This window comes from Arvicanthis niloticus, chromosome 12 (assembly GCF_011762505.2).
Source record: "Arvicanthis niloticus isolate mArvNil1 chromosome 12, mArvNil1.pat.X, whole genome shotgun sequence".
Classification (NCBI taxonomy): Eukaryota; Metazoa; Chordata; class Mammalia; order Rodentia; family Muridae; genus Arvicanthis; species Arvicanthis niloticus.
The window spans coordinates 74,042,723-74,064,811 of NC_047669.1; the positions used below are offsets into that span (position 1 = coordinate 74,042,723).

The 22,089-nt window shown below is 48.2% G+C and overlaps 1 protein-coding gene across 2 annotated transcripts in view; it reads right to left on the bottom strand.

Moving 5' to 3' along the window:
• Runx1 (RUNX family transcription factor 1) overlaps positions 1 to 22,089 on the bottom strand; it is a 229,697-nt gene that overhangs the window by 56,691 nt on the left and 150,917 nt on the right. For both annotated transcript variants that reach the window (XM_034515203.2, XM_034515201.2), the window contains exon 5: positions 5,909 to 6,013. In XM_034515203.2, coding sequence (XP_034371094.2) covers positions 5,909 to 6,013 — 105 coding nt within the window. The remainder of the gene's footprint in view (positions 1 to 5,908; positions 6,014 to 22,089) is intronic.

A 22,089-nucleotide genomic window follows, 5' to 3' on the forward strand; every position in this document is an offset into this window, starting at 1 on the left:
AGGACTTTGGGGCAGGAGCCTACCCAGCTAAATTTAGATCCAGGCATGGTGTAGACACCTAGAGATAAAGCCAAACAGATCTCTGAGTTCAAGGCCGGCCTGGGACAGAGCAAGTTCAAGGTGAAGAAAAGACTAAATCCAGATATAGTGCTACACTCCTTTAATCCCAGCATTAATAAACAGAACAAGTGGGGGGGGGGCATGTTCCAGCCCCAGCAAGCAGCAGAACTCAGCAGCTTTGGCCATGTGGCTCAGGCTTTAGGGTCAAGAACAGAAGGGACTCCTGGGACAATTGATGCTGGTTAGCTGGAGCTAAGAAATTAGCGGTGATTAAGAAGAGACCAGCATCACTGAGGTGAAATCTTCTGAGAAGTGTTTTCTGAGAGCACAAAGAAGCTGTGTTCCAGAGATAGCCAAGGTTGTATGTTGTGCTGCAGGTGGACTTAGTAATGTTTAAGAGTCACGCTTGGCACTGTGAGAGGCCAGGGAAGGCCATTGGTGAAGGTGTAGCCTCAGTTGTGAAGTGAGAAGCCCAGGACTAAAGGGGTCATGTAAAAAAGTTGAGACTTGGCATCATGAAGAGAGCCTATGAGAGGCTATTGGGGAAGCCTAGTTGCAGCAGAAGACCCCAGTGTATTGGAGATTTCAGTGTCATGGGATGCTCACCAAGAACAGCAGCAGCAGTGGAGTGGAGTCAGCCAGAGCCTAGAGTGCTACAGAGGGCAGAGCTGGAGAAGTGAGGTCAGCCCTTTGGAGGAGCCCAGAAGATCATGTGTGGATCCCAGACATTGGAGCAAGAAGCTGTGAAGTTGAAGCTGACTTGGAGACCCTAAGATGTTAGAGATGCCAGAGCCGTGGTCTATCTGCTGAGGAAAGCTGCTAGCAGGGAGTGGAACCAGCCCAGGAGAAAGAAGTTTGTTGCAGTCAACAAAGATGAAAAAGGAGTTGTAGATCTGAATACTTTGACATCAGCCATGGAGATGTTTGCAGTTTACCCAGTTGGTTTCCTGTCTTGCTTTGGGAATTCCAGTTAAGTGATTGAACGAATCTTAGAAGAGACTTTGAACTTTGGACTTTTGGCTGCTATAGACTATGGGGGCTTCGGAAGTTGGATTAAATCTACTTTTATATTATGCTGTGGCTAAATATGGCCCCCATAGAGTCATGTGTTTGAACAAGCCTTTGGGGGCCAGTGAGTGGAATGTGATGGTTTGTATATGCTTGCTTTAGGGAGTGACACTGTTTGGGATGTGTGGTCCTGTTGGAGTAGGTGTGTCACTGTGGGTGTGGGCTTTAAGACCCTCATCCTAGCTGTCTGGAAGTCAGTCTTCCATTAGCAGCCTTCAGATGAAGATGTGGAACTCTCAGCTCCTCCTGCACCATGCCTGCCTGGATGCTGCCATGTTCCCACCTTGATGATAATGGACTGAACCTCTGAACCTGTGAGCCAGCCCCAATTAAATGTTGTCCTTAAATTGTTGCCTTGATCATGATGTCTGCTCCCAGCAGTACAACCCTGACTGAGACAGTGAGACCAGCATCCTGATGGGCATCCAAGTTTCAGGGAGCTGCTCTACCTTGTTCTCATCACTGTGAATCTCAGCACCAAATACACCTTTATAAGGAGGCAGAGGATGTTGCAGACACAGCCAGCATTTGTTTCTTGACCTTTCTGCATGCTAATAAAGTCTATTCGACAGGTCAGAGGTACTTGACCCTATAATGAAGACTTCCCAAGACTCATCTTCAGGGTGGACCCAATGTAGCAGCTGCTCCCTCACCTAACTTCCTCAGCAAAATGTCTCCTGTCACACCAAGCCAAGTCATGCATCTGAATCCTATCATGAACTCCATGTAGAGAATGCATCTCCAAACACATATCCCCACGTCTCAACACTGCCACACTTTCCTAAATTATAAACTCGTGGGCCGAGCGAGAACTAGAGTTTTACATCATTTCTAGAAATATCAAAGCAACATAGAAAAACTCTTAAAATTTTACTATTTGTGAAAAAAAAAAGTCCTTTTATGAAGCAGGGACTGGGAGTGGGGAGATTGCTCAGTCAGTAGCATGTCTGCCACCCAGGTATGAGGACTCACACCCCCATCCCTACCCAGCACGTAATCGACTGGGTGATTTGGAACGTCTGCACTAACTCCAGTGCTGGAGAACAGAGACATGCAGGTCCCTGGAGCTTACTGTCCAGCTAGCACAGCTCAGCAGATGAGCTACAGGTTCACAGAGAGACCCTGTCTAAAAGAACAAGTAGAGTGTAGAAGAGGATGATGGTTGATGCTGACCTTTGACCTCTGACCTCTGACCTCTATATGAACCCATCTGCCACACACATATATACCACACACACTTTTATACACCTTCCCCCCCCACACACCACCATCCTTGTAGTGTATCTTCTATCAAGCTATTGTCCAGTGTGTTAACAAGTCATCAAATGGTCTACTTACTGCCTGAAAACAAACAACTTCTGGTGGCACTTTTCCCCTCTAGGGAACTGGATTCCCCCGCACTCACTGATTTCTGTATTGGCTGGAGACGTAGAAACATCCCGTGGACTGTGTGAAAAGCAAGTTTCGACTTACTCAGAGCCAGAGGGTTACTAGTACCGCCCAGTAACCATCTAAACTGCAAAAGGCTGGAGCCAGAGGCTACTACGACACGGCTTCAGTCCTGACAACCATGTCGGCGGCGTGGAGGTTACTTTGTGCCCTACTCGGCAGCCTCAGAGCTGAGTCCAACATGAGAAATCATGAAAGCCAGCCCACAATTACACATACAGATTCCAAAGGCAGGAGAGAGAACTCACAGGATGTGAAGTGCAGACAGCATGGTATGGACAGACAGATGGACAGATGTGTGGGTGGGTAGCAGTCCAAAGTCAAACAGTGAGAAACTCCCCCTCCACCCTGTGGCTTCATCATCCTGTTTAAACCTGGGAAAGTTGCTTCCTTTCTCTGGGACTGATTTCCCTTTTCTTGGAAGGATCAGAGAGGTTCTTTCTCTCAGAGTCTTTGATTTGCTAAAGTGACAGAACTTTGCAATGTTGCAAATGTGGCAAACACCAGGGGTCTTGGGCCAGACTCATTCAGAATTCATGATCCTTCACTAATGAGGGGTTGGACAGAGCTCCTCAATCTAAAGTGGCTGCCTCAGTCTGGTGGCCCTGATGGGCACACGGGGCCCTGACTTCTCATTGCATTGAAAAGTGATGGTGGGCAGGATACCAGTGGAAATGATCTGGGGTATGAGATGTGCTGGCACAAGCTGTAACCCCAGCACCCGGGGGCTGGGGAGGCAGAAGTTCAAAGTCAGCCTGGTTTACATAGCAAGTTCTAGGCCAACCAGGACTACATAGCAAAAGCCTGTCTCAACTCAAAAGACAAAAATAAATCAGAAATAGGAAGATGAGGTATAATTAGCCATTAATGGCCCACACTTGCTTTTGGAGTTGGCCTGTGTGTTTGCATTTGGCTTTTCTTCTAGAGGCCCCTCGTGAAACAGAAGGCTGTCTACCTGGGGCGACAGCAGTTCTTTAAGCCACAGTTAACCTTATTCTCCCTGTTACACACTCCCCTTGACATCCAATTCTGTCTGAGAAGAAAGGCTGGGTACAGAGGGGTGCCCCGGGCCCTTCTCCCAGTGATTGTTCTATAAGTTATAAAGTTGCAGAGGTGGCAAATGCTTTATCTGAATACTTATCTACACAGCAGGCAGGCAGCTATCCCAGTATGGGGGCCATCTCCCTTCCCCCCCACCATTCGCTTTTTTAGGCTTAGCTCCTCCCTCATTACTTTGGAATGTTCCAGAAAAACAAAACAAAACAAAACAACCAACCAAACAAACAAACAAAGAAAACCCGCACAAGGTGAAAACCTGTCTTAGGTGTGGAAGAATAAGGAAAATAGAAGGCTTATCATAGGTTCCTATTTAAACTGTTTCCTCACGAACAGCCATTGTATAAACTGTTTTGGAGGGCAGCAGCTGCCTTACAGAGCCACAGACACCTAAAGGAGCCATCCTATGAACATGGTCACCCTCAGCATCAGCCTTCCTAGACCTCGTCCTTTCCCTGGCCCTGTGCTAAGCCATCACTTTGGCTTGCTTCCTCTCCAGTCCCCTGCACCCGGCCGTGGCCTCGTAGCCTCGGGGAATTCTGTCAGGCTGAGAGAGGTCCCCCTCTCCAAAGGCCAGAGCATCTACTCTGGAAACCCAGGGAGTGCTAAGAGGCTTCCTGGGCTGTGTGAGGACTGACTCTGTGTTACGTTGGTCTGCTGTTCACACTCTAAAGAAGCAGGGTGTGTTATCCAACACAAGTCCCATAGTCCCCTGAACGTGATCATGGCTGGGAAATCTCAAAGAGGTTGAAGAGGAAAAGCTCAGCAGGTTCTGGATTGGAGTGAAATGGGAGGGAACAAGGAGGGCAGAGTGGAGGGAGTCGCCAAGCACAGGGAGCGGAGGGAGGGGCGGCCAGTGTGAACACTGATCTGTGGTAATTCTGCTGACTGTGGATACTCTTTGTATGTTACTGATTCAGGGAAATTGGGGAGATGGAGGCAGAGAGGTAACTGGTTCCAGAGGAAGTCCAGATTCCAGAAGAGGAAGTCCAGATTCCAGAAGTCATGGCCATGACTGCAGGAAATGCTGCCTTAGCCACAGTGACCACTGGATAGCCTTGGAGAGGCAAATTCCCAAGGGCTCCTACCTCAGAGCCCAAACAAGATGCCTGTATGGACAAGGTCGCCTGTTGAGGATCACACTCCAGGGAACTACCTCAGAGGCTCAATGTTACCACAGCATTGGAAATGTCACTTGGAGGGCGGAGGCACAGAAGCTCCACAGGGGATCCCTGACACTCCCTAAGCTCATGGGCACCGGCATCATCCAGTGAAGCTTCACAAAGATGCTCTCATTGTTACACACATTTTGTACAAGACACTGGGGTTCCAGGAGGTTCTGAAACGTCCCGAAGGCTGAAAATTCTTCTCATTGTGTTCTAGGGCCCCTGTTCTCAGCAGCTGCATTTGTACCTCTCTGCAGCAGAGCTTCTCGGAACAGGAGGGACCCCACTTTTTCTCATCCCAGCCTATGAGGGTATCACTTCCCAGGGGCACTTGGCATGGTTTGGAGGCAAGCTGCTGTCCATTCTGGGGCTCATCTGCCTACAGACTTGGTACTGTAGTCTAGCTGCAGCTCCTGGGCCGGGGTGTGGCCCTGGAAGCCTGTCACTCCAGTGTTTACTCAAAGATAGTCCCTAAGTCACTCTGAAGACATCTTTCCTTCAGACTAAACAACCCCACTCCCTTTTAAACAGGCTCCTCTCAGGAGCTCCCGTCTGAGACCATCTTTCTATATTTACTGGTTTCCCCAGAGCTCTTCCCCCAGCCCAGACTCTATTTTAAACAATCCTAGAATAAGACCGGTTCAAGGGAAGAAGAGAGGATTATTTTCACAGATTTCATCTCTGGCCTTAACAAATTAACACGAACATGGATGGTAAGCTGCCTCTTCTGGTCCACTGAGACCTTCAGGTCTTCATTGTCACATCCCTTACTTGGCCAATTATCTGTCCGTTGCTTGTGTCTGATCACAGTGAACTTTGCTGTATATTTGGGGGCTCTACTCCTTGCCTCAGAAAAAACCCCAAACTGTTCTTAACTTATCTGAGTTGGCCTAATTTCCCTTTGATGTCTAAGACAAAGCTTTAGAAAGAACCCAGTACACAGAAACAATGTTTGAGAGATGAGAGAGTTGACCTGGGATGGTCTCCTGTCTTCAGGGGCCTGACATCCCTTTAGCAGAGAGGTTGAAGGCACAGATACATTGTGAGACCTGGTGGGTCTTTGTGTACATCAGCCCAGATAGTTATCAGCCCCAAGGGGGCTCACTTACTTCGTGGTTCTCTGGGGCCGTCCACTGTGATTTTGATGGCTCTGTGGTAGGTGGCAACTTGTGGTGGGTTTGTAAAGACGGTAATGGTCAGAGTGAAGCTCTTGCCTGTGGAGACACAAAACAGAATAGAACACAGTGAGGGGTGGTCTGAGCGTTTCCCCCATGTTTCAGTCTATGCTTTCCAGCCCTCAAACTAGAAAGGTGACAGAGCTGGGGCAGGAGGACTTGTTCTCCTGGTACTTCTAGGCTTTGTTTCCAATCTGGAATGCACACAGTGTGTTCACCATGTAATGCACACAGTGGGTTCACCATATAATGCACATAGTGGGTTCACCAGGTGGGGCATACTGCGTAGTCATGTAGCTATAAGTCAATCATTAATTACCAACAGGATCAGGGAGATCAGAATACACACCCACATCAGGACTTCAGGAATTGCCAGCTGGGACTCATAGCCATCCACTCTTACCCTCCCTTTGTCCTTCCAGTCCTCTGTCTTCCCCTGCCTACTTATAAAATCCAGGCAAAAAGAAGAAGAAAAGACACCACCCACACATTTCCCTCTTTGCTCTGTACTTCTGAGGATTACAGAGGACTGGCTTTCTGGGGCCCGGGATAGCTCAGTGGTTAGGGTGGTAGTCTAGCAAGCATGAAGCCCAAGGCTCTATGCCAGCATTGTATAAACTGGGCACAGTGCTGTACACCTGTAATCCCAGTACTCAGGTAACAGAGGCAGGAGGATCAAAAATTCAGTCATCCTCAGCTATGCAGTGAGTTTGCGGTTAGCCTGGGCTACATGAGACCCTGTCTTAAAACAAATGAACAGGCCCAGTAAATCAACACACACTGAGTTTCTGAGTGTGAAAACATGCTAAATGAGACATTATTCTCTGCACCTATGAGAAATTGATGGTTGACCTTAAATACTATTTATAAATACTCGATGACTAGATGCTACAAAAGCATGGCCGGGAGAGGACAGAGCTAAGGACTGATAGGACAGACATGCAGCAGGCCGACCGAGATTCAGATGCATTGCTTATACAAAAGTGCGCCTGCCTCTCTCTGTAAATATTCCACATGACTACAAAAGGTCAGTTCAGAGTTAAATCAAATATATTGTTTCTTGGTCTCCTGGCTTCGGGGGATGGACTCTGGGTTTAAATTCCCGATGCTTGACCCGACAAGCCACTAGATCTAGACTTCTCTGTGTTCTTGTTCAGACTCGGTATTCTTGCCTGAAAACTGGTACAGGCGAATTTTCCAAATCTCTACCGTTTGGGCCTGAGAGAAGGATAAAGTAAAGTATTATAATAGTGTCTGCCTGTGATGTCCAAAGGCTTGCACGTGAGCACTGCTCTCCCCGGTCTCAAAGCTCTGTATGGAATGCCCGTATTTGGCCAAGTGCAATATTAAGTCTTCTACCTACATATTAGCTCCTTCATGAATACAATTTCTCTTCTTATATGGTACACAATGAAACTCAAAGGAAACAGAATCAAACCATGCCCAAAAGGCATTGGCTATTGTAAAACCCAGCTTACCTGCCTACCCTCCTTAGGAAAAAACCATACCACTTCCAGCTGATGTGACTGTTTTACTATGGCTGAAGGCCACTGAGAAGTTTTCTGAGACTACAACCTATGACCACCACAGCAAGCAGCACTCCCAGTCAAGAGAACTGTTCCTAAAAGATCTCTGAGCGTCTGAAGTCTATCTGCTAAAGGCTATGCCAAAGAGAACAGTAGTGTCAGGCAAGGCTGGGGACGAGGTCTATTTTGCATCTTGAGAGGCCCAGTGGACCAGGCAGGAGTGATTTCTGGACATTGGGGTTCTATGGCCCAAGAGATTTTTGTACCTGAATCCCTCCTCCCTCCCCTAGAAAAAGACTGCCAGACTATGGGCACTTGCAGCAGACACCTGTGGATATATCATCAGGGGATATTCCATACATTTTCTATCTTAGCATCTAGCAGACTTGGAGGGATGGGCCACAGAAGCTGAGAGTGCTGATGTGTAACCTGAGGGAACTGCTCATCATTCTCTATAGCCTTCCACTGTGTAAAGGCAGCCCGGGGCCTGCTGCTGTTAAGGTAGGCATCCTGTAGACCTCATACTGGGCCTTTCTTTCTCAGCAAGAAGCCATGATGGGTGAGCCCTTGGTATCATCAACACGGAATCCTAGAGTCAGTTTCCAGAATCTTCCCCCATTTCTTTCTGCAGCTCATGAGCTCAGCTCTTCAGCTAGTGACTTGTAACTCTGGGCTTTCTGAATTTGCCACCACTTCTCCGACTCCCCCATATTCACTCGCTCAAGTCTTCTCATCTTCAAAGCCCAGAGAGTTGCCCACTGATCCGTTTCCCAGGTGACCTTCCCTGAGGAAGAGTTCCGATTGGCCCCATAAATCACTTTTCACATTGATTAATTGGGCCTTCTGTTTTGACAGCATTTGTGACTGGTCCAAGCTTAATCTGCCTGAGGGCAGGGACCATCTCTCTTAGCATTCCTCAGAAGTGAGAAAGGAGATCAGGAAGAGGCTAGGGGCAGCAGAAGATTGTAAAGCCAGAGGAGAAATGGGAAAAGGACCTTGAAGACACCAGTGACTAATAGGTACAGGGCTTGGTCCTGAGCTGGCCTTGGTGTGTGTGTGTGTGTGTGTGTGTGTGTGTGTGTGTGTGTGTGTGTGTTCAAGAGGTACTTGTGGAGTAGCTCACAGATCTCTGACACTGTCTGCTGAGCCTGAGGCAGTAGGATGCCTGCACTGGAGCTTGTGGTTCTGTGACAGCTTTATTCTCTGCTCAAGGCTATGGAGTATCTGTGGCATCTAACATTCTCCGGTGCTGGCTTCAGCCATGGGTTGCCTGAAATGTGTCGTGAAGGTCTCTAATGATGTCTTCCAAACCTGTGACTATCCAGCGTGCTGTCACCATGCCCAGAATCATATCATCTGTTGCTTTTAGCTTCGGCAGTGCAAAGACCTCAAGTACACTGTGTTCGAGCAGTCTCGGGGCTGATGCAATACAGTGCGTAATGTGTACGGATTCAGTCACTCATTGTTAAGGCCAAGATGAAGGTGCCTGTAAGACACCTTAGGTGGCAATGGGGATGGTTAGCTCCTTCCGTCTCCTTCTGACTTCCTGGGATTGTCACCACTATTGACCTTCTGTAGAAACTGTAGTCTCAATGCCCCAATTACTGTTGTATGCTGCCTTCTTATAGGATAACCCTTGTCTCTGAATCTCCCCATTCTTAGAAGTTGTCATGCATGGACTCCACATGAAGGCCATCATGCATGGACTGACTCCACATGAAGGCCATCATGCATGGACTGACTCCACATGAAGGCCATCATGCATGGACTGACTCCACATGAAGGGCATCATGCATGGACTGACTCCACATGAAGGGCATCATGCATGAACTCCATGGCCTTAACCTCACTGCACAGGGGAATTTTCTAAATAAGAGCACATTCTGAGATTCTGGGTGGGTGGGGACTGTCCAGCACATTCTTCCTCCTGGCACAAATACAGAGCATCTCAGGCTTCGCATTACGAGGGTTTCTCGACTCCAAAACAGCCCAGTTCTCACTAGAGCCCCTTTCATAACTCTACCTACAAGAAGGAAACTTGTGTTCACAACATCGGCATTTTCAGGTGTATGCAGAACTTACAGTGTTTTCGACACTATCCCATGGATTATTATTGCATTTGATTGTCACCGCAGACTCATGAGCAAGATGGATTTTACTAGTCCTTAAAGGGTGCAAGGCAAAGACTTAGAACATGAGACGTTATGTTCTCAAAATCGCTCAGCTCAGGTTGGCAAGATGGCTCTGTGGGCAGAGGGACTTGCTGCCAAACTGGGCAACCCAAGTTTCATCTCTGCAATCCAAACAGTAGTAGGAGAGGACTGACTCCCACAAGTTATCCTTGAACCTCCATAGATATGCCACAACGCATGCGTGCACGCACACACACACACACTTAAATATAAATATAAATATAAATATAAATATAAATATAAACCACCTCACTTAAACACAAGAAACGACCCTAAACTTTATACTCACCACCTTTCTGCCACTGACGTCATAAATCACTACTTGTGCAAAATCCAAACTCAGGAGCCTCCAACCATCCACCCCCCACACACACTATCGTCCTCCAAAGTGGAAATTGCCCCCGTGACTCTAGTGAAAACCTGACCCTAGTGAAAACCTGACCTCCATTCGTTTGTATTTTTCCAGCTGGATTTAGCACTGTCATTGACAATGGCTTCCAGGTAGCCAGAGGCACATCTGGGGTGCTCAGAATTACAGGAACTACATGCTTTGCTCTCCACCCACCTAGGCCCATGGTTGCTCAGACATGGCCCTGCTTGGCCAGCACCTGCAGACGTGGGAGCTACAGCCTCAAGCACACATGTGTTGTTAGCCAAATTCCCTTATTAAAATGACCTATGGGCTTGGTATTTTAAGTACATGGGCGTGGAGAGTGAAACACTCTCAAGTGTTTTTCTCCACAACTCGCAGCCAGGAGAGGGAGGACTCACAGGGACCAGAGGAGTACTGGTCAGCAAAATAACATGTGCTTTCCTGGGCTCTTCGGGATCTAAGGTAGAGCAGAGAGACTGGGCTGCCCAAGACTTCATGTTCTAGTCTCCTGATGGGAGATCCTGCTTTCCCAGAATCCCTCACTGGCCTTGGTGCTGATCTAGGCACTGCCTGGAGGCAGAGGTTTTTGGTAGTGGAGGGGCAAGCTGTAAGCCACAGATGCCCTGAATCATCCAACCAGTGGGAGGTGCTACAGAGAGAGGGAAGCATCAAACTCTTCATTCTGCTCCTGTACTGAAGGAACCAGCAGCATCCGCTGCAGTGGATGGCTGTGACCCCAGAGGACCACCCACTATTTGACAGGAGTGACAAGAGAAAAAAAGAAAGGCCAGGAGAGAAGGGTAGTCTGGGCTCACCCAAGCATCGAGAGAAAAAGCTTGCTCAGAACATTCCAGAGCTGGAAGTACACAGGGAGAGGGCTAAGTGTGAGCCCTCGGGAACTCAGTATACCTGGGTTCGAATCCCACTCGTTGACCGTGCAGTCGCAGTCATAGGCAACTTTCTTACTGTCTCATGGCCCTAGCTTTCTCTTCTGCAAAATAGAAAGTAGTAACACCTCTTGTGTCTCAGAGTCTTTTCATGCGGGGCTAAAGGAAATGGGGAATAGAAGGTCAGACACCCAGCAAAGTCTTGTGAAAAACGTCAAAGACACGACAACCATTCTACAAAGATATTAAAGCCCCAGAGATCTTGGGAGGCATGTGGGAGGAGCCGTCCAAGGACACCTGATGGGGGAGGAATTGGGGGAATGGAGGAAGGCTGAACAGGTGACAGGGTCGCTGCTCAGACTGATTTCAACTTGGACTTGGAGTTCACGGCTGCACCACCAGCTGGCAGCCCTTCACGAGGCATAACAGCGAGGGGCTGACAAACAAGCCAAGACAGCAACATGTGGCGTCTCCCTCGACGCCAGTCTGCCCATCCAAAGGGCAGAACAAAATACAAACTGCTTTATTTAGTTGGAAAGAAGGTCACGGGGTGAGCCTTCCTGGACACTTGCTGCAGCCGTGTGGCATGCTTTCCAAGGCCAGGCAGTTCCAGGGCCTCAGGGCAGGGCTCAGTGGTGGACACTCACAGTCCTGGGGTCTAATAAAGCATCAGCTGGACCCTGTCTCTCTGTGTAGCCCGAGACACACTTTGCATCTAGCATATGACTAAGCCACAGGATCAAGATACATTGTATCCGGCCTCCCCTAGGAGGGCTGAGGGCAGGAAGCAAAAAGGAAGCAAGAAGGTAGGTGGCTGGAAACCACTTCTTGCCCAGGCGAGCTAAATATTACTATATTCCAGCTTGACCCATGCCCTGCCCTCCAAGCTGGCTGGGTCAGGGCTGGCCTCCAGTCTCTTGCTGGGAGCACTCTGCCCTTTCTTAGCCTGTGGGTGGGCTGCTCTACCCCCCCCCCAACCCCCTTCCTCAGTGGCTCTGTAGCTATCATTCTCTTTGGTGTAGGTTGGGACATGAGTCATCTTCTCCTTTTGGGGACTGTTTCTGGGGATGTGAAACTTGCCCTTTGTCACGAAAAGGAAGATTACACATGCAAAGGATCTTCTGCCCCAGGGTGGCCATTCTCCTTAAGCAGTATGGGTAACATCCCTCTACTGGTGTCTCTGTGAGGGAGCCCCCTGAACCCCCTGCACTTGACTCCTGGAAGCACCCAAAAGCATATGAAAGGAAACTTTTTTTTTTTAAATGTTGCCTTTGAGAAATCAAAACAGCCAGAAGGGGCTGGGAGGGAGGTCCTCTCTTCACAAATTCAGGAAATCCCCAAAGATCCTCAAAGGTTGCAGGAACTGTAGATTATGCCATGTCTAATTCTGGACACAAATAACTGAGCATTGAAATGAATGCACCCAGGCCAGCAACAGGGCTTAGTGAGAGAAGGCCTGAGGCCAAGCCCAGTCACCTGAGTTCAACCCCTGGCACCTACATTGTAAAAGGAGAGACTGGTTCCCACAAGTTGTCCTCTGAGATCCACATATGTGTACACAAACATGCATGCCTACACACACACACACACACACACACACACGTGGGGGATTTTTTTTTTCAAGGAAATGAATGTTCTCCTCTAGATTCCAGGGATGACTTCCAGGTTTGCAGGATATTCCCAGCATGCACTTGGCATTTCCCCCCTTATTTTCTCACAGGTGCCTCCTAACAGCCTTCATGCCTGTATCCATTCTGTTTCCCTTCCTTCCTATTTCCACCATGAATGTTGATAGTAGATTTGTAATTTATTTAGAAACTTGTGAGAAGGACACAAACCATTTGACTTGCACGGTAAGTCAAAGACTACAAGACTTGTAGGCTGAATGATATTCGTGCCTATGTCTGACCTTGTGCATAGAACTTCTGTGTCTAGCTGGCCTGACCCAGTCCCATCTGTGTCCATGTAGGCAGAATGCAGACCAGAGTCCCTGCTCTTGGCCAACGTCCAAGCCTCAAAAGCCAAACTGAAAACTTGAAGTACAGAACTCAGTTTGCCATAGAAATAACCTTTGTCTGGTTGCGTGGAGCGACCAGCAGTTTGAGAATGAGCTGCTGTTCACTTTGAGAATGTGTGAGTCACATGTGACATCCTCTGGAGTTCTCTGGGAGTCAGTGGAGTCCAGGGCTTCGACCCTATTTGTGTCTTTTGTTCTAACATTATTTAAAATAAATAGAGCGAGGTGGTGATGCCCCACTTTAATCCCAGCACTCAGAAGGCAGAGGCAGGCAGATCTCTACGAGTCTGAGGTCAGCCTGGTCTACAAAGTGAGTTCCAGGACAGCCTGGGTTACAGAGAAAAAGCTTGTCTCAAACAAAACAAAACAAAACAAAACAAAAACAAAAAAACAGCTCTTGCCTTCTTGCTCCAGCTCTGTCCCCTCGCCCCTTCCCCACTCTTCCCATTCCTGTTCCCCCCTCTCTACTTGCTCATTCTCTCTCTCTCTCTCTCTCTCTCTCTCTCTCTCTCTCTCTCTCTTTCTCTGTCTCTACTACCCTCTCAAGTCTCCTCCTCATGCCCTGAATAAACTCTATTTTATACTATAAAAAGGAGGGGAGTGATGGGATGGGAGATGACTCACTAGGTAAGATGCTTGTTGCACCTACTTACAGCATGAAGACCCGTGTTCCAACCCCTAGCACTTGTGTAAAACGTGCCAGTGGGCAGCAGGCACCTGTAACCCTATTCCTGTGGGGTGATACAAATGGATAAGGGTCGGGGTGCTGCCTGCTGAAATGTTGAGCTCCAGGTTCAGCTGGAGACCTTTCCTCAAAAAAGTAAGTGATAAAGGAATGTGGACAGTAGCCGCTGGCTTCCACACACACCTGCACATGCATGTGCACACACACACACACACACACACACACACACACACACACACACACAAGTTCGATAAAGTGAATCAATGAGTTCTGCTGACTTTCACCGGCAGCTGCCTCTGCTTGGGACACATGGCTGTACTTGGGGTGCCGTGTTGAAAACAACCTTATAGAAGAAATGAACGCAGTGGGTCCTGTCTCTGTCTCTACAGGTCCAGCCCACCACAGCTCAGACATACTGGACAGAGATAACACATCTGCCTTGAGGTGGGGATGGAGAGGAGAAAGTGAGTGGACTACACACAAATGCTATACCTGTGCCAGTTTTAATATGGTATAGGGACGTCTATAGATTCTGCCATCTTATGGGAGACATCTTAAAACTGGATCAGACACCTCTATCACTTGCCCACCGCACCAAAGCATCAAGATAGTCCTGGGACTCTGCTTTCTTCCCTCAAGCTGCACGTTTTTCTCCTGTCTTACTCACTTGGAATCCTAGCCCCACATCATCTCAGACGACATCATCTCAGACGACTAGCCTGTTTTCAGCCCAGACATGCACAAGGGTCTCTTTAGGCTAAGGCCACATGTTCTTCTGCCCTTCCATTCAGAGGCTCCTTTAGTTGACATACCCAGATTCCCCAGGCTCTGCTTGCTCTATCTGGCTTGTGTAGGGGCTATACAGGGAAGAAGCCTAAAGTGGCTTCCCAAGGCTGCCTGACCAACCCCAATGCATGTACCTGTGGCCTAGATCCTCATGTGCGCACGTGTGCATGCTTGGGCATGCACAGCATCCCATGCAGGAGCAGCAGGAGCAGCAGGGAGTCTGGGTATGGGTGTGGACATTCAGGAGGGAGGGCATTGTTGGAGTCTGCAGCTTCTGCTCACCAGCTTCCTGAACCTCTGCTGTACTGAAAGGAGGAAAGGCAGGGGCTGGATGCTAAAGAAAGAGGGGGAGGCTGGAGGCCAGCCTGAGATGGGAGCTAATGTCTTCTGGCAGCAACACTTACTAAACAGGGGTATTTGCGAGCTCTCCATGCACAGATCTGAGGCTGCCTGAGAGGAGGAATGAGTTGGGCTGGTCTTCTGAGTACACCAGCACCCCCAAACACATTTTCTACTCTGTATACCGCAATCTAAGTTTGTGTGTCATACATGTGTGGTGATGTACCTCTCTGCTAAGGATCTGTTGGCTGTCCACCATGTTACTGGCATCAGACCTAGTGCCCAGGATGGATGTCAAGGCCCTTAAAGCATCCTCACCCCACCGTACGCCAAGGCCTCCAGAGCACGCCACTCTAGTATCTCTTGGATCTTCAACAGATGAGGTGCGCCCCCACATCCCCATTAAACACACACTCTGTTGCTTCTCACAGATATCAACAGGAATGACAAGTTTCCTGGGGAAGCCATCTGCCCTTCACTAGGCTGCACCCAACCTCTATTTGCTCCTGCTCTCCTGCCACTCAGAACAGTGAAGGCCTGCTCCACTGTCACTCCTCAGGGGCCCTTGTCCTTGAGAACTTCTCTTCAGCTGACTCACTATCCTCTAGCACCAGCCGACACAATAGGTGCACAACACACGTGGGATGAATCAAGGAACAAATGAATGGGCATGTGGGAGGCTGAGGCAGGAGGACCTCTATGAATTACAGGACAGCCTGGGTGAAACAGTCCGTTAAAAAAAGCAAAAGAAATGAATGAATGAATGAATGAATGAGGTCTCCCAAAATGACTTCAGGTGACAGGTGACAGGGTAAAACAGAGGTAGGGAAGAGAAGTAGAACTTGTATGCACAACACACACTGCCCAGAAAAAGATCAGTTGTTTTATTACTGCTATGCCTGCATTGATTTATGAATATTTGCGACACCTCCATTCTACCAGGTCCTTAGTGATCAAAGAGATAAAAGTTCTTTGTCACGGATGATGGACAGTAGGAGAGGGCACCACTTTCCCTAACTCCCTGTCATCTCCTCCCTCCTCTTCCCACAAATCCCAAATTCCAGTAGGAAGAGCCGCCATACCTCGTCTTCTAAGTCTCCTCATAAGTGCACCATCTCGCTATTATTATTATTAGTGTTGTTGTTACTATTATTTCTGGATCTGGATGAAAGGCACCACCGTGCCTAATACACAGGAGGAAAAACTAAGGCTCATACATCTCAGGGAGTCCTGACCACTCCTCAGACTCCCTCACACCACCTTCCAAAGACCCACCAAACCATCCCGAAGAGATCCGTGTTTCTGTGGAATTGCGATGAATCAGAGGACTCCTGTGGCTTTAGTGTGACCTGGACAAGTCCAGGAATTTGGCCAGAATGCAAGACAATGGTGCAGCAAGAGGTGGCTACAAGCCACCGTGCAGACGAGCTCTCTGGGTGCTCGGTGTCCACCAGAGAAAACCCAAGTGTGAACATTCTCTTGAAAATTATTAAAAACAAAGAGATAAGAATGGCTTCTGGTAACACAAGATGGCCTGGAGCACCATCCAGGGCATGCCCGGGTCACACAGACATAAACCTCCCCTAAGCTTGGGTGGAGACAGCAGTTACCACTCAGGAAGAATGCGATGTCCCTGGGTGCCAGCCTGCTCTGCTCTGCTATGGGACAAAGGGATTATTCTGCCCCATTGTTGAAACGCACTGTTTATTGTTAAAATACACAGGGGAATTAGAAGGAGCATATGTATGAATCATAAATATTTGCATGCTATTAATGATTGGACAAAAGGGTTGGACTGGCTAAGTTGGGAGAACTTCTTTTCCCATGAAAAACAGTGCTTCGTATTACAGTCCATATTTAATTTCATCTCTCCCATTGCTAATCTGAAATCTCAGTGCCTGCTGGGTATAACCCTTTCTGGCCCTCAGAGCTCCAGGAGGCTGGGGGGTGGGGAAGGGGAGGCTAGGAAGCTTTCTCTCCCAGAAATCCACAAAGAGCCACAAGAAACAGGTCTATCAGTGACCCTGCCAATGTCCCTGTCTCTTCTGGGGATACTGTCCCTGCTGAGACCTGACCCAGGATGGAGACTTGAACTAGCTTGTTCTGACTTAGGGAAGGCATAACCTGACCAGTAACCAGCATTTTATCTCTGAAATCTATCCTCAGGGCTCCTCCTTCTCCTCCCAGGGACAAAAGCTTCACAGGCACATAGAGAAGTAGTTCTGAAGTTCCCTGCCCTCAGGGGAGGGTTGATTCTGTCTGCAGATGCTTGAGATTGTCAGCACTAGGAAGGTGGGGGATCGCTGGTATGCAGTCAAACATTCAACAACTCACATCAGCCATTTCTCTATCCCCCCCTCACCCCCACAAGGAAAGACATCATAAAGGCAATGGGTGCTCTAAGTGTCAATGATAGACACCCTCTCTGCTTAGAGTGAACAGTGCTAAGTGCCTAGCGTTGTTAATCGTTTCACTAGCAGGGATCTAAGAAGTGTGAGCCTATCTGCCAGGCAGGAGTTGCCCACTGAGGGTAGCACTGGGCAGCAGAGGTAGGGAGGATGTCATGAAAGCAAATTCCTCGGGGCCTCTGGACACATTCTTATTCATTTATCATTTCATTATTTGTTTATTTTTAGACACAGTTTCTTAAAGACCAGGCTGGCCTGGAATTCAACCTCCAACCAAGGATGACCTTGAACTTCTTCTGATCCTCCTGCCTCTACTTTTTTATTCAGCGTGAATACCATGAATTAAAATTTTCACAGATTTTTTTTTTTTTCCAAAGGAGAAGAGTGTGAGGGAGGAGGAGCGAGGGAAATCTACATCTAACAGCTCCTGAGTGTCGGGGATCAGGTCCGGCTCTCCCCAGTCTTGGCATGATTAAAGTTTAAGAACTGGTCTTTGTTGGGGGTGGGAGGGGCCATTCTGCACATAGTAGGGTGTTTAGCATATCTCTGGCCTTACCCACTGGATCATAGGGACTACTCCTCTAGCCCAGTGTGTGACAATCAAAAGCATCTGCAGACCTCTTTGAATGTCCCTTAGGGGTCAACACTCATCCCAGATGAGACCCGCTAAGCAAGAGACTCATCAAAATTAATCAATCACCGACCTAGGAAAGGGAGTGAAGGGGACCTGGCTCTTGGGTGGCAGATCAAATAGTAGGATGAAAATGGGACCCTCACTGCAGGTTCTGGAGACATTGTTTAAAAAGACAAAGAGAGCCGGGCAGTGGTGGTGCACATCTTTAATCCTAGCACTTGGGAGGCAGAGGCAGGCATATTTCTGAGTTCCAGAACAGCCAGAGCTACTCAGAGAAACTCTGTCTTGAAAAACAAAACAAAAAATAAATAAATAAAAAATAAAAAGACAGCCTTCTGAGTGATCCAGCTTCTCATTAACAAGAGACAGAAACTGAGGGAGGCTGAATATACTCCATACAAAGACCTCAAATAGAAATAAAAGACCCAGTTTGCAATACTATAAGCATACAGCAGTCCTTTCTACCTCCGAAGGTCCCTCCCTTCTTGTCTTATCCACGAAGATCAGATAAGGATGCAGATAAAGTCCATACAACTCCTTTCTTTGCATAAAGTGACTGATTAGGGGCACACGGTTCCCTAGAGGACACTGGCCAGCCCTCTTATCCACTGGACCTGTGTCTCCTGGGGTCAGGTTTTGGGGAGGTGGTATAGCTGGGCCCATGTGTTTATGAAGAAGGTCTTAAGTCTCTAAAAGCAGGGAGTACTTTGAGTCAGAAAATTTGCTTCAAATTCATTTCCATTTTCTCTGAGAGACAAGGAGTTTATGTGGCTCCTGAGTGACTGTTTTCTCCCTGGCTTAGGAAGCCAGAGGAGACACACTGGGGCATTATAGCACGAGCCAGTCCCAGGAGACCACTGGGATTTCTGTACACTCCTAGGGAGCCATGTAGCCTGGCATCCTGGCTGGAGAACGTCTGGGCATAGCAAACAGAGTTCCCAAACTGGACAGGCTGCCCACTATAGGTGATTCTTCTTAACAGAGGCTGGGCCTTAAGCTGGAATCCCAAAGCAGCGCAGAGGAATGCTGAACTCCCCACACAGCCCCCAAACGCACGTGGATGTGAGATTCACTGCGGAACCAGTCACGGAGGACATGGAGGCATTGCCTGAAACTCACTAGTGCGTGTTTATAAACACAAGCAGGATGTGTACGTCTCACCCCTGCCCGCCGGCTCCCTGCTGGGCAGCTGGCACACTGGGATACTCTCAGACAGCTTGCTCCTGCATTTTAGTTAATCACTTGATCGGGGCTTCACGTGAGCTGATGTTACTAGCCTGGACTCGATCTTCAAGCACATTTTGGTCCAAGAACTCTCTCAGTAGAAGTAGAAGCACATGAATATCCTCTGCCTAATGGCCCAACAGAGCCCACAAACGGCACACCGCTCTGCTCCACACTTACAGTAGAGTTGGTCCTGTGTCCGTGGGGTACCACGGATTCAAGAAGTTGCAGATTCCAAATATCTGCAGGGAGGTCCATTTGTGCTGAACACATACTTGCACTTCTTTTTTTTTTCATTATTATTCCCTAAACAATACCACAGCCGGTATTTATGTGTAAGCGATAGTCTGTTAGCTATCGTAAGTAATCTAGGCATGATGTAAATTATATTAGAGGGTGTGCAGAGGGTTATTTACAAAGGTTGTGCCATTTTGTATAAACGGCCTGAGCAGCTGCAGATGTCTGAACTGAATGGAGACAGTTTCTGGACCAACCTTCACAGACATCCAGGGTGACTCCAGTCATTCTTAAACACCCCCTACTGTTCTCAACTTGTTTTATAATCATCAGCAGGGAGGAGACACTCACCAGACATTACACCATCTCTCTGCTTCAACAAGTAATTTTTCTTAAAAAAAAAAAATCCTGAGACACAGAATATATTCTTCCATAACTAGCCTACTACCAGCACCAAAAAGAAAAAGAAGTGGAGGAGGAGGAGGATGAGGAGGAGGAAGAGGAAAAGTAGGAAGAAGAAGATGAGGAAGAGGAGGAAGAGGATGAGGAAGAGAGGAAGAGGAGGAGGAGGGAGAGGAGGAGGAAGAGGGAGAGAAGGAGGAGGAGGAAGAGGAGGAAGAGGAGGAGGAGGGAGAGGAGGAGGAGGGAGAGGAGGAGGAAGAGGGAGAGAAGGAGGAGGAGGAGGAAGAGGAGGAAGAGGAGGAGGAGGGAGAAGAGAACAAGGATGAGGAGGAGGAGGAGGGAGAGGAGGAGGAGGGGGAGAGGAGGAAGAGGAGGAAGAAAGAGCAAGCAGGTTGATTTCTTAGAACTAGCCTCACTGAGTGGCTAGCTGAATCACTGTTTATGTCTATGACGCTGTCAAACAGGAAGTTCTAAAAGTCACTCAACCATTCTTTCTCTCACAAGCACTTTCTGATTGATAGTCTTCAGTCCTGACCAAAAAGGGCTGGCTCACTAAAGGAAAGGCTAGCTGCTGTGGAAGGGGTGGAGGGGGGGCGCCACAGAAGGGCAGCTTCTGCCCCACACGGAAAAATCCTATTCATGCAAATAACCTCAGCCACAAAAAGCTATGTGACACCATGCCTGGCACTCTGTAAAACCCGCTGGGGTAGAGCGTGACACTACAGTTTCCATCAGGGACAGTGTCCAGCGGGCAGCTCCTGGTCCTTGCTAAGGCTCCAACCACCCCATGCTTTAAACTGGACAGGGAGAAGCTTGCTTGAGGAAAGTGTTGCTAACCCTTTTATTGTTGAATAAAGAGAAGGGGAAACCTGATCCATACAGGCAGATTCTGAGTCACTGCCATCAGTTCCGGGGTGAAGCTAGTTGACCTGCCATGGAAAGGAAGTGTTTACTAGGACTGGCTGGGACTTGTTCTCTGAGGGGCCCTGGCTTCGTTTAGTTTTGCTGGCGTTTGTTTGGTTTTATTTTTGTTTTGTACCATTTTATCCTTGTTCGTCTGCAGTTGAATCCGAAGAAAGCAGATTTTATTACACGCGCTATTAGCTATTACAAACCGTAGACTAAAAACCAGAAAGAAAAAGGAAGAAGAATGGACCTTCGACTTTAACAGAGCTCACAACTTTTCCTTCTCCTTATTCTCCCTAGGAGACCCAACCGCCAGTTTCTAGTGCTTACATGGACTGTTCTCCAAGAAACAACCCTGGGGCTAGCAGGTGGATTTCTTCTTCCTTTATGAAATGAAATTTGTGATCAAATAAAGAGTGATATGGATCCTATGATAACATCATGAGTCACTGAGACCAACTCTCCGGTAAAAGCCAGCACATCAAGATGGCCTTCCCTGTTCAGACACCAGAACGGTTTATCCTTCCCGAAATGCATCTCCACCACAGCCTTCCGCTCAGGCGAGAGACAACATCCCACACTGTACCCCAAATCAACGTAAAAGAGGAATGGAAATGCCTTAAGAAACCGACACTACACAATATGAAGGAGCCCAGACTGTGACAGGATAAATATTATGTCTGGGGGGGGGGGGGGGGGGGGGGGGGGGGGGGCGTCGACAGTGAGAGGGGTCCCCCCCCCCCCCCCCCCCCCCCCCTTTAGGAAGGAATTTCACTTCAGAAAAGCACTGTTTTCAAATGGGCACGTTCCGAGCTGCTAGGACCTCAGTGTAAACAGCAGATTCCACTAAGAAATGTGAAACTCTCTTCCTGGCATGGCAACAGAACACTTGTCCTTAATGGGGATGCGAGTGTCACTGCAGCCAGGGCTGACGGTCACTAGGGGAAGAGACTGCGCTGCCAGTGATAGCTTGCTCCCACAATGACTGCATTCAGCTGTATGCCTACTGGTCCACCAGGAGGGCCTGCCCTTTCAAATTGATATATACCTTTCTAACCCCTAACCAGAACCAGGTCCTGAGTCTATGGATATCACTGCCACCAACACATCTGAGGGGCACAAGAAAATGTCAACCTTGTGGATTTGTTCGTATATTTATTTCTGGGTATGTGCTGTGTTTAAGAGCTTGGCATTGAACTGACCCTCTGCAGTTCAAGACACATTCCAAACCTCTTCGCACGTTTTAGTATCTGCACGTCCCAGAAGATCCACAAACAAACCGGAAACCAAGCTGCACACGCAGAATCTGGCCTCATGGTTTGGGTTTTTTTTTTTCCCCCCTTGGAAAGTCTTTGGGAGAATTTTCAGAATTATCTTATGACATCTCCTGAAGATTAAAAAAAAAAAATCCCATCTTGGAACAAATGGGAATTGGCTCTGGTCTCTCTCCTCACATTTCTAGCATGGTTATTATCATATTTGGTAGTTGTGAGCTCTGG